The sequence below is a fragment of the Nerophis ophidion genome, linkage group LG26, assembly GCF_033978795.1.
Source record: "Nerophis ophidion isolate RoL-2023_Sa linkage group LG26, RoL_Noph_v1.0, whole genome shotgun sequence".
Taxonomy (NCBI): Eukaryota; Metazoa; Chordata; class Actinopteri; order Syngnathiformes; family Syngnathidae; genus Nerophis; species Nerophis ophidion.
The window spans coordinates 28196926-28209856 of NC_084636.1; the positions used below are offsets into that span (position 1 = coordinate 28196926).

Consider the following 12931-nt stretch of genomic DNA (forward strand, 5'->3'; position numbering starts at 1 on the left):
TGAATGGACAAAAAACGGCACAAGAAATGAGGGAATTTCCGAAAAATGATAAATACAGCAGCAGCTAGCGTGTCATGAATGAGCCGGACATTTTGAAAGCGAATATTTTGAATGGAAGAAGAAGGAAGAGGAAAAATAGGGCGAACAAATATTTGGAATACTTTCCAGAATTAACACAATAATAGATGTGTGGCTTTGTGCATTTGTTTATCAACCATGTGTAAAAGGGGCGGCATAGCTCGGTTGGTAGAGTGGCCGTGTCAACAACTTGAGGGTTGCAGGTTCGATTCCCGCTTGTGCCATCCTAGTCACTGCCGTTGTGTCCTTGGGCAAGACACTTTACCCACCTGCTCCCAGTGCCACCCACACTGGTTTAAATGAAACTTAGATATTGGGTGTCACTATGTATAGCGCTTTGAGTCACTTGAGAAAAGCGCTATATAAATATAATTCACTTCACTTCACTAAAGGCCTACTGAAACCCACTACTACCGACTGATAGTTTATATATCAATGATGAAATATTAACATTGCAACACATGCTAATACGGCCGGTTTAGTTTACTAAATTGCAATTTTAAATTTCCCGCGGAGTTTCTTGTTGAATGATGACGCGTGTTTGTGACGTCTCGGGTTGTAGCGGACATATTAGCCCAGCACCACACACGGCTAAAAGTTGTCTCTTTTCATCACATAATTACACAGTAATTTGGACATCTGTGTTGCTGAATCTTTTGCAATTTCTTAAATTAATAATGGAGACTATAAAGAAGAATGCTGTTGGTGGAAAGCGGTGGATTGCAGCTGTCTTTAGCACCGAAACACAGCCGGTGTTTCTTTGTTTGTTGTGAAGCTTTAACACAGAGCGGTCAAGCGAACATGTTTCTCTACGTCAGCCAGCAAGTTTTTGGATGGGAAAATTGTGATATTAAGTCGGCTCTTACCGGAGACTTCAGTGGATTATGCAACATCCTCCTGCAGCTCAAAAAGGCAGCTGTCACCTTGACTCCTCAGCTTCTCTCAGAGACACTGGCGTTCACCACACCCCTCCATCTTTCAGGTATGACTTTACACTCTCACTAAAACACAGTCATCCATCCATCCATCCATTTTCTACCGCTTTTCCCTTTGTGGGTCGCGGTGGGTGCTGGAGCCTATCTCAGCTGCATTAGTGAATTTTTTTAGTGAATTATATTTATATAGCGCTTTTCTCAAGTGACTCAAAGCGCTATACATAGTGACACCCAATATCTAAGTTACATTTAAACCAGTGTGGGTGGCACTGGGAGCAGGTGGGTAAAGTGTCTTGCCCAAGGACACAACGGCAGTAACTAGGACGGCACACGCGGGAATCGAACCTGCAACTCTCAAGTTGCTGGCACGGCCACTCTACCAACCGAGCTATGCCGCCCCTTCTGGCGGAAGGCGGTGTACACCCCGGACAAGTCGCCACCTCCTCGCAGGGCCAACACAGATAGACAGACAACTTTCACACACTAGTGCCAATCAACCTATCCCCAGGTGCATGTTTTTGTAGGTGGGAGGAAGCCGGAGTACCAGGAGGGAACCCACGCAGTCACGGGGAGAACATGCAAACTCCACACGGAAAAATCCCGAGCGCAGGAACCGAACCCAGGACCTTTGTATTGTGAGGCAGACGCACTAACCCCTGTTTCACTGTGCTGTCCATTTAGGATTAAAAAAATATTTTTCTATGTTTTAACTATTAAGCGGTAGAAAATGGATGGATGGATGTTTTAACTACCTCATTTGTCATTTCAACTATTCACTTTATTTAAATTTGCACGGAAGACAATCATTTCCACAGAACATTTTCAGGGTTTATTTTGCTCCTGTTTGTTTTAAAGCCTGTGTACCTCTTGCTTGGAATACTTGTTCTCCCAGGTATAAACTATTTGCTGACCTAACAGAATTACTATAGTGACATCCAGTGGACACATTTAGAACAGCACTTTCTTTCATTTCAAAATGCAGCTCAATTTTACACTTGGCAAAGTCATCTGGCGGGCCGCGTTGAACCTGTTTATGGGCCTGATCCGGCCCACGGGCCGCGTGTTTGACATCCCTGGCTTAGATGCGCAGAGTCAATCCTTGAGTGTTACCTTTTACAAAGTGGAAAGCTGTGAAAGGTTTCCGAATAAACGGCTGGATTCGCATTACTTGTGAAAAAAGTGGATTAAATGGGTATGGATTTTACTTGTATCGCGCTCTTCAACCTTCCAGGTACTCGAATCGATGTGACACTATTACCACGTTTAACTACTAATGACGCAGCATCAGGGGTTCAGTGTCTTGCTCAAGGATACATGGTCACGGCGGGACCGAGGATCGAACCTCCGACCTTCAAGTTGCTACCACATGAGCCATGCTGGATCACATAAGCCCTGCTCAAGCACGATTGTAGCTGAAATAGGCATCAGTGACCCCAAAGGGACTAAGCGGTAGAAAAATGGATGGATGTTTGCTTTTGTCATCGCTTTATTACGCAACACTGCAACCGTACTGACTTGCTGCATTATTTAGATTGTATCATTATTTTGGGCGCTTTCACTAAAAACTGGTGGTAATTGCTTTCATTCTGCCAGACGGTCTACGTTTTAGGGCAGTGGTTCTCGACCTTTTTTCAGTGATGTACCCCCTGTGAACATTTTTTTTATTTCAAGTACCTCCTAATCAGAGCAAAGCATGTTTGGTTGAAAAAAAGAGATAAAGAAGTAAAATACAGCACTATGTCATCAGTTTCTGATTTATTAAATTGTATAACAGTGCAAAATATTGCTCATTTGTAGTGGTCTTTCTTGAACTATTTGGAAAAAAAGATATAAAAATAACTAAAAACTTGTTGAAAAATAAACAAGTGATTCAATTATAAATAAAGATTTCTTCACATAGAAGTAATCATCAACTTAAAGTGCCCTCTTTGGGGATTGTAATAGAGATCCATCTGGATTCATGAACTTAATTTAAATATTCCTACACAAAAAAAACATCAATATTTATGGATCTTGTCCACAAAAAAATCTAGCTGTCAACACTGAATATTGCATTGTTGCATTTCTTTTCACAGTACATGAACTTACATTCATATTTTGTTGAAGTATTATTCAAAAAATATATTTATAAAGGGATTTCTGAATTCTTGCTATTTTCAGAATATTTTTTAAAAATCCCACGTACCCCTTGGCATACCTTCGCGTACCCCCATTTGAGAACCACTGTTTTAGACGAGTGGTGTCTAACGCACAGAACAGGTTTTATCCGGCCCTCGGGATCAGTCTGCTAAGTATAAGAATGAGCCGAAATTTTGGAATGAAAGAAACCGCTCTTCTGAATGTGTCCACTAGATGTCACAATAGCAATTCTTTGTATCTTTGTAGATCAGGGGTGCCCATTACGTCGATCGCGATCGACTGGTCGATCTCGGAGGGTGTGTCAGTCGATCTCAGGCCAGACAATAAAAAATAGACATAAAAATGAGCAATCATCAATCATACCAAGACTTCACTTTCGTCAGTTGTTTGACATTCTCGGCACCCGAGGATCTTGTGAGATGACGCTGGCTGCTGCGAGCTCATATTTAAGAAAAAAATCACTAACAGGGCGGACGCAGAGAAACACATTTTATTTCTAGAGACTCCGTACCTACTGTCAAAACTCTAAAGACCGACTGCACAGTTCCTGTCTTCACCATAAAAGACCTGTTTCATCCTGCCTGTGCTAACAAAATAAGAGTCTCAGAAAGCGAGCGTGCACAAGCTAGCAAGCTACGGAGTTTGATGCCAATGTATTTCTCCCCCGCCCTCAGCGACCGCTTTCTCACTTGCTTGCCCACCCGCACACTCACTGACGTCACTCACCTGCTGCCAGACATTAAAGGGCCACACACATATGCTACTCTCATAACAAAGTGTTTAAAAACGAGTATGCAAGTTGGACAAATGAGATGCCAAATCCAACCACTTTCATGTGGTATTGGACAGAAAGGAGGACTTTTTTTTCACCTCCATTTGAAAATGCGGACGTTATCAGCACCACTGTCTAATTCCAATCAATGCAAGTCATCAGAATCAGGTAATACACCAACTTATATTCTTGTCTTCATGAAAGAAAGGAATCTATGTGTGTTAAACATGCTTGTATTATCATTAAACACCATTAACTTGTTAACAAAAATGTCTCTTTCATAAATAAATAAATATAAATTATAAATAGGAATGAGGTAGATCTCTTCGACTTGGTCAATTGAAAAGTAGCTCGCCTGCAGAAAAAGTGTGAGCGCCCCTGTTGTAGATGATGCTATATATGCAAAAAATAAATAAATAAATAAATAAAACACACGTTAATGCACCAGTGGAGGGAAACTACATATTTAACATACTGTAATTAGATTTGGATATTATTTCTTTATCTTGATTGAACACCAATGAGTTGACTGATGAACCTTATCACATAATTAAGTATAAATAACGACAAATAAAAGGCAGAATACTATTAACCGCAAAATGTAAGTGTAAAGAAACACCCAACGTTATGATTTGTACATTTTCAGAATGTGCCTGTTCTTTTTTTAAACAAATAAAACAATCTGAAGTGGTCTTTATTTTTAAGTTATCGTGCCATGATTTTACCAGTCCGGCCCACTTGGAAGTGGATTTTTCTCCATGTGTCCCCCGATCTAAAATGAGCTTGACGCCCCTGTTTTAGATCGTTCTCCATTGACTTTGCAGATGCTGTTGATGGCAAATGAGGTTATTGTTTAGTTCTAACCATGCTTTATATCAGGGGTCACCAACATTTTTGAAACTAAGAGCTACTTCTTGGGTACTGATTAATGCGAAGGGCTACCAGTTTGATACACACTTAAATAAATTGCCAGAAATAGCCAATTTGCTTAATTTAGCTTTAACTTTATGTTATTATTAATAATTAATGATATTTATCTTTGTGGAAACAATGATCATTATAATGATTTCTCACATTAAATATATATTTTTGATGACATGTTTTAAGTAGGTTAAAATCCAATCTGCACTTTGTTAGAATATAAAACAAATTGGACAAAGTTATATTTCTAAAAAGACAAATCATTATTTCTTCTAGATTTTCCAGAACAAACATTTTAAAGGAAACTCAAAAGACTTTGAAATAAGATTTAAATTGGATTCTACAGATTTTCTAGATTTGCCACAATTTTTGGGGGGAATTTTAAACATAATAAGTTGGAAGAAATATTTCACAAATATTTTTCGTCGAAAAAACAGAAGCTAAAATGAAGAATTGAAATAAAATGCATTTATTATTCTTTACAATAAAAAAAATACATTTACTTGAACATTGATTTAAATTGGTCAGGAAAGAAGAGGAAGGAATTTAAAAGGTAAAAATGTACATGTGTTTCAAAATCCTAAAATCATTTTTAACGTTGTATTTTTTCTCTAAAATTGTGTTTCTGAAATTTATAAAAAGCAAAGTAAAAAAAAAAAAAAAAAAAGAATTTCTTTAAACAAGTGAAGACCAAGTCTTTAAAATATTTTTTGGATTTTCAAATTCTTTTTGAGTTTTGTCTTAAAAATGTCCAGCAAAGCAAGACCAGCTTGCTAGTAAATAAATAAAAATTAAAAAATAGAGGCAGCTCACTGGTAAGTGCTGCTATTTGAGCTATTTTTAGAACAGGCCAGCGGGCTACTCATCTGGTCCTTATGGGCTACTTGGTGACCCCTGGTTTATATTATATATTATGAGTACTGTAGAAGAAAGTTTCTGCAGGCATCCAAGTGAGACTGTACTGTACTAACTTTAGTAACAGAGTATTATGGCGTATAAAATATAATTTTTTAAGTTTTATATTCTCTAGTTATAAAAGACAGCTTTCCTCCCATGTATTGATTAATATTATGACATAATTACACTGGGGCCTATTCATTATATCGAAAAAATGTGCACATGGAAGGATTTAGAAGCTTTAATTGGGAGTGTGTAAATCAATAATGCAAATGGAAACAATGATGCACGAAACTCGTTTAATTGATCTCATGTGAGGTTTTTTTTGTTTTGCATCAACAGATGCGTTCATTTATGGTTGTTCAAATAGAGCACTTTGGCTGCACACCATCAAATGCAGTTAGATTCCTTTAGTGAATAAAGAACACTCATTTCAAGGATTATTCATATAAGCTAAAACGATGCAATAAAAGTGTAAAAAATAAATAAATTAAAGTTTGTTTTCCCTGAGAGTTCTCACTAATTGCCAAGCAACAAGTGGCCTGGGCATTATTGTTGTTGATACTTTACAGTATATATTGCCCATTTTTGCAGAATACTTTCTTCAGTTAGACCAGGGGTGCCCACACTTTTTCTGCAGGCGAGCTACTTTTCAATTGACCAACTCGAGGGGATCTACCTCATTTATATATATCATTTATATTTATTTATTTATGAAAAAGACATTTTTGTAAACAAGTTAAATGTGTTTAATGACAATACAAGCATGTGTAACACATATAGATGTCTTTCTTTCACAAAGACAAGAATATAAGTTGGTGTATTACCTGATTCTGATGACTTGCATTGATTGGAATCAGACAGTAATGATGATAACGCCCACATTTTCAAATGGAGGAGAAAAAAAGTTGTCCTTTCTGTACAATACCACATGAAAGTGGTTGGTTTTTGGCATCTAATTCATCCAGCTTCCATACACTTTACAAGAAAAACATTGGCGGCAAATTCCGTAGCTTGCTTGATTGACATTCACGGCACCCGAGGGTCTTGTGAGATGACGCTGGCTGCTGCCAGTTCATTATTATGAAAAAATGACAGAGAGGAAGGCGAGAAACACTTTTTATTTCAACAGACTTTCGCGCCGTCCCTTCCGTCAAAACTCTAAAGGCCGACTGCACATTTCCTATCTTCACAATAAAAGCCCTGCTTCATGCTGCCTGCGCTAACAAAATAAGAGTCTCGGAAGCCAGCTTTCTGAGGGATCGCTTGTGCACGCCAGTTTTCCGAGACTTTGTATTTAGTTAGCGCAGGCAGCATGAAGCAGGGCTTTTATTGTGAAGATAGGAAATGTGCAGTCGGCCTTTAGAGTTTTGACGGAAGGTACGGCGCGAGAGTCTGTTGAAATAAAAAGTGTTTCTCGCCTTCCTCTCGGTCATATTTTAATAATAATGATCTTGCAGCAGCCAGCGTCATCTCACAAGACCCTCCGGTACCGTGAATGTCATTTAAGTGACGTCTTGGTGAAGATTGATGATCACTAATTTTTAGGTCTATTTTTTTAAAAGCCTGGCTGGAGATCGACTGACACACCCCCCGCGGTCGACTGGTAGCTCGCGATCGACGTAATGGGCACCCCTGAACCAGTTAATATTAACAGCACTTCACTATTCCACGTTGTCATTTTACAACCTTATACGCTAAAACAATAGGTTGATTGGCAACACTAAATTGGCCCTAGTGTGTGAATGTGAGTGTGAATGTTGTCTGTCTATCTGTGTTGGCCCTGCGATGAGGTGGCGACTTGTCCAGGGTGTACCCCGCCTTCCGCCCGATTGTAGCTGAGATAGGCGCCAGCGCCCCCCGCCACCCCAAATGGGAATAAGCGGTAGAAAATGGATGGATACGCTAAAACTGCTAATGCCCCGGACACTCGTCAACTTTTTGCAACAAAATATGGTCTTATATTTTATGAAAATTAATTTGTGTCATTACGTTTGAAAGACAATTCGCAACACAAACACAACCAAAGTAAATCTAACGTATTAGACACTCGCCGAACTGCTGTTCTGAGCGGTACAATACAAAAATATAAAGTTATATTAGCACGTGGATTTGTAATTTTAATGGGATTCAAAAAGTTTGCGTTGAAGATGAGAATGCTGGGCCATTTAGACAAAACAGGCATTATTTTGGTGCTCATATTGCATTCTGGGAAATGTGGTTTTCATTAAAGAAATAGGAGCTTTTAAGGGGTGGCAGAGGGGTTAGTGCGTCTGCCTCACAATACGAAGGTCCTGAGTAGTCCCAGGTTCAATCCCGGGCTCGGGATCTTTCATGTTCTCCCCGTGAATGCGTGGGTTCCCTCCGGGTACTCCGGCTTCCTCCCACTTCCAAAGACATGCACCTGGGGATAAGTTGATTGGCAACACTAAAATCGGCCCTAGTGTGTTAATGTTGTCTGTCTATCTGTGTTGGCCCTGCGATGAGGTGGCGACTTGTCCAGGGTGTACCCCGCCTTCCGCCTGATTGCAGCTGAGAGAGGCACCAGCGGCCCCCGCGACCACAAAGGGAATAAGCGGTAAAAAAAAATATGTATGGCTGGATGGATACCAAAATTGAATTGAAAAAAATTGTCCTCAAAATTCTACATACAATAACCCGTAATGACAAAGTAAAACGTTTTTTTTTCTTCTTTGTTTTAAATTAATATTTTGCAAATTCATCCATCCATTCAGTCTGGCGATTAGTTGCAAATCGTAGCTTTATTGAGGTCTTGCACACAGCCAATCCAACAAAACACCAGCCACTCCCGCACTCGCGCTAAGCTCCCTCACCTCGCTCGCCCACACACTCACTGACGTCACATATTAAAGGGCCACACACACACACACACATATGCTACTCTCATAACACATGCTAACCCATTTGAAGTCACCACCGCATTCAAGCAGCCTCTCCTCGGCGAGTCAGGCAGGGCTAAAGCAATAACAAATGTTTTTATAGCATCAGATTAAAGTTCATATTGCATTAAAAAACTAGATTTTGACCCACTTCTATGGTGGAAGAACAATGAGCCCATATATCCTCTTATTGCCAAGTTAGCCAGGCTAATAAAAGTCTCAATCAATCAATCAAAAAAAGCACTTTATATGTAGAAAGGTTTTGTTAAGAAACCATTCTGAGCCTTATTTAGTTTTTATTTAATATATGTTGACCACATTAACCCTGGCAATGGATCCTGTGTATATGTATGTTATGCCATTGTTTACAAATTTGGTAAATAAATAACCCAAAAAAAAGTATATTTTGTAGTTTTCTTACTGTACCGAAAATGAACCGAACCGGGACCTCTAAACCGAGGTACGTACCGAACCGAAATTTTTGTGTACCGTTACACCCTTACTAATCAGTAACATGTCAATAAAAATTAGAATGTGAGCGCATATTTTGGAAAAATGGATCCTTACTTTACTTATGTTGGAGCGTTTTTGAAGCAATTACTGACGTCACATGCTGTCACATATTAAAAGGCCACACAAACACATACGCTACTCTCATAACACATGCTAACCCATTTGAAGCGTCACCACCGCATTCAAGCAGCCTCTCCTCGGCGGGTCAGGCAGGGCTAAAGCAATAACAAATGTTTTTATAGCATCAGATTAAAGTCCGTATTGCATTAAAAAACTAGATTTTGACCCACTTTTATGGTGGAAGAACAATGAGCCCATATATCCTCTTACTGCCAAGTTAGCCAGGCTAATAAAAGTCTCAATCAATCAATCAATCAAAAAAAGCACTTTATATGTAGAAAGGTTTTGTTAAGAAACCATTCTGAGCCTTATTTATTTTTTATTTAATATATGTTGACCACATTAACCCTGGCAATGGACCCTGTGTATATGTATGTTATGCCATGGTAAATAAATAACCCAAAAAAAAAAGTATATTTTGTAGTTTTCTTACTGTACCGAAAATGAACGGAACCGGGACCTCTAAACCGAGGTACGTGCCGAACCGAAATGTTTGTGTACCGTTACACCCTTACTAATCAGTAGCAAGTCAATAAAAATTAGAATGTGAGCGCATGTTTAGGAAAAGTGGATCCTTACTTTACTTATGTTGAGGCGTTTTTGAAGCAATTATTTTGTTGGCATTGAAAATGGCAACATCCCTTACAGACCATGAATTGATTAACGTGGACCCCGACTTCAACAAGCTGAAAAACTTTTTCGGGTGCTACCATTTAGTGGTCAATCGTACAGAATATGTACTGTACTGTGCAATCTACTAATTAAAGTCTCAATCAATCCAAAAAAAAAAAAAAAGGTAGTTTCGCTGGGTATGCCAAAAAGACAAAGAAAGTATCGGATTCGGTACTCACCCGAGTGAAGAGTTAAGGGGGCACTTTGAGTGGAAAGCGACAGGTGGTCTAACTGCCTGACGATGAGTGATGGGCATCGACACAGTGCAGCAGCAACTGAAACAAAAAAAAAGAAGAAATGATTGATACCTTATTTCGATGCTGAATCATTTCAGACTCGGCCAGCTGCAAAAATGCAGTTAAGTAAGTAAGTAATGTAGCGTTCCAACAACAGCACACATAGTCTGATGCTCTTTTAAAATATGGCCAATTTTAACATGAGAACAGTTAGCCAGGAGCCACACCAATAACACAGCACTTCCTTATTATTCACCAATGACTGTTACGGCGAGCGAGGTTGCATTCAGGAACACCCAAAATCTTGCATTACTTATCTATGAATGTTCCCATTCATCCAGGTCATTGTAATCTGAGGGCACTCAATCGATCGCAATTAGACTTCTTGGTTTGTCTTAGAAGACGTTTCGCCTCTCCTTTAAGTAGGCTTTATACAGTTCATGCTCATAGATTTTGGTTGGTCAGATCTAGTCTAGCGGCTGGTGCCAAAACCCTAAATGTTTATACTCCAAAACCAGGAGGGTGTGCCTGGGCAAGGCTGGTTTGGATTAGATTAGATAGTACTTTATTTATTCCGTCAGGAGAGTTCCTTCAGGAAAATTTAAATTTTCAGCACAATCCCATTCAAGATTAGACAAACATTACAGGGAGACAGAACAGGATCGCTGACGGGTCTGCCGGCTTCCAGCGCCCCTTACAAAAAAGATGAGATACAGGTAAACAAGGGGGGGGGGGAATGGGAGAAAAAAATAGAAGTTTAAAATAAAATAAAAAAAATCAGTCTTAGCCTGGGCCCTGAAGAGGGGGTGCAGACTGAGGCCAAGGGAAAAAAACAACAACTCATAGCCATAGAACACATCCCTCTTACATGTGTGTAAGAGGGAAACATGAAACATCAAAGAACACAAAGGACAGACATTAAAGACATTAAAGCAGCAGATACAACCAGACACTCCTCATACAGCTATGAATAAAAGTCAAATAAACATATACACTGTGGTGGCCTCTGCGGTGTTCCACGCCATTGTCCGCTGGGTGGAGGGAGCATGGCCAGAGACAGGAGCAGACCCAACAAAGCAACCAAGACAGCCGACTCCACTCTCAGCCAGTGTCCAGTTCGCATGGATGAGCGAGGATACGTCCAAGGTGACTGAGGTGTCCGACACCTGCTCACCCAGCCAAAACACCGCGAAGACTCTCCGTCCCAGCGCTCATTGTTAGCTCCGCAACCTGTCCCCTCATCCGCATCTCCTCCGGTCCCTCCAAACCGACTCCGGTGTGGCAAAGACCCTGCAGCGGTCTCCATGGCCAAAAGGCTCCCCGGGAGGCAGATCCAGAAGTCCACAAAAAAAGCACCACAGAGGTCACGAAAGTGCCACCCCTTGTCACACAGTCCCAAAGGGTCCCGGACCAAAAGGCAAGAAAATATAATAACACATGAAAACAAGAGGGAAACACAAAAGGATGACACAAGAGCACAGAGCTCCTGCCAACAGCAGCCACTACAGCAGCGCCATCTTGGGGGGGAAAAAAAAAACAGTAGAGTGAGAAAAACAACTGTTTTGATCCTACTGTCAAAGCCAAGGACAGTCGTTGAAGTGTAATTTCCCTCGTTAGCATTCAATCAATCAATCAATGTTTATTTATATAGCCCCAAATCACAAATGTCTCAAAGGACTGCACAAATCATTACGACTACACATCCTCGGAAGAACCCACAAAAGGGCAAGGAAAACTCACACCCAGTGGGCAGGGAGAATTCACATCCAGTGGGACGCCAGTGACAATGCTGACTATGAGAAACCTTGGAGAGGACCTCAGATGTGGGCAACCCCCCCTCTCTAGGGGACCGAAAGCAATGGATGTCGAGCGGGTCTAACATGATACTGTGAAAGTTCAATCCATAGTGGCTCCAACACAGCCGCGAGAGTTCAGTTCAAGCGGATCCAAGACAGCAGCGAGAGTCCCGTCCTCAGGAAACCATCTCAAGCGGATCAGCAGCGTGGAGATGTCCCCAACCGATACAGGCGAGCGGTCCATCCTGGGTCTCGACTCTGGACAGCCAGTACTTCATCCATGGTCATCGGACCGGACCCCCTCCACAAGGGAGGGGGGGACATAGGAGAAAGAAAAGAAGCGGCAGATCAACTGGTCTAAAAAGGAGGTCTATTTAAAGGCTAGAGTATACAGATGAGTTTTAAGGTGAGACTTAAATGCTTAAATGAGGTATGGTGTGGCAGGACGATCGCTCTCAGTCCAAAATAGTCGAAACCCCCACGTTACCATTGGACTCAGTTGTAAACAAATGGCACAAATGGTATTATGGTCGCCTTCTGTGAGCAGAATGTTACAAAAACTCATGTTTTCGTTGCAGGCTAAAATTGCAGAGTCTTTAGGAACGGTTGAAAGGACTGCCTCCTCTGTTTAGGGATTTTTTTTCCAACCTTGACAAACGGGCTTCCCTTACTCCTCTTTCGAACAATTCGTCCTCACTGTCCAGAATTTATACAATTTTTGTTCTCAAAGGAGTGCTGCAGGTAGACAGCTGAGTCTTTGAGTCTGAAGAGTTTGTCTGTCTATGTGTCGGCTTAGTGGTTATTTTGTTTACCTCATATATGAATCAGTGCATTCATCATTGATTTTGTGGGTGTGGGGTGTCCGGGCTTTAGGATCCACTAGTGTCTGTCTCAGGTGTTACCTGGTTTGAAGTGTACTGGGATGTTGTGTTGGTTAAATATTCTTCTGGGT

The 12931-nt window shown here is 40.7% G+C and overlaps 1 protein-coding gene across 1 annotated transcript in view; it reads right to left on the bottom strand.

The window, feature by feature from the left end:
• sema6bb (sema domain, transmembrane domain (TM), and cytoplasmic domain, (semaphorin) 6Bb) overlaps positions 1 to 10220 on the bottom strand; it is a 289413-nt gene extending 279193 nt beyond the window's left edge. The window contains exon 1 of the mRNA XM_061888085.1: positions 10127 to 10220. Within this exon, the coding sequence (XP_061744069.1) occupies positions 10127 to 10203 (77 nt within the window). The 5' untranslated portion in view covers positions 10204 to 10220. The remainder of the gene's footprint in view (positions 1 to 10126) is intronic.
• Positions 10221 to 12931: the final 2711 nt, after the last annotated feature.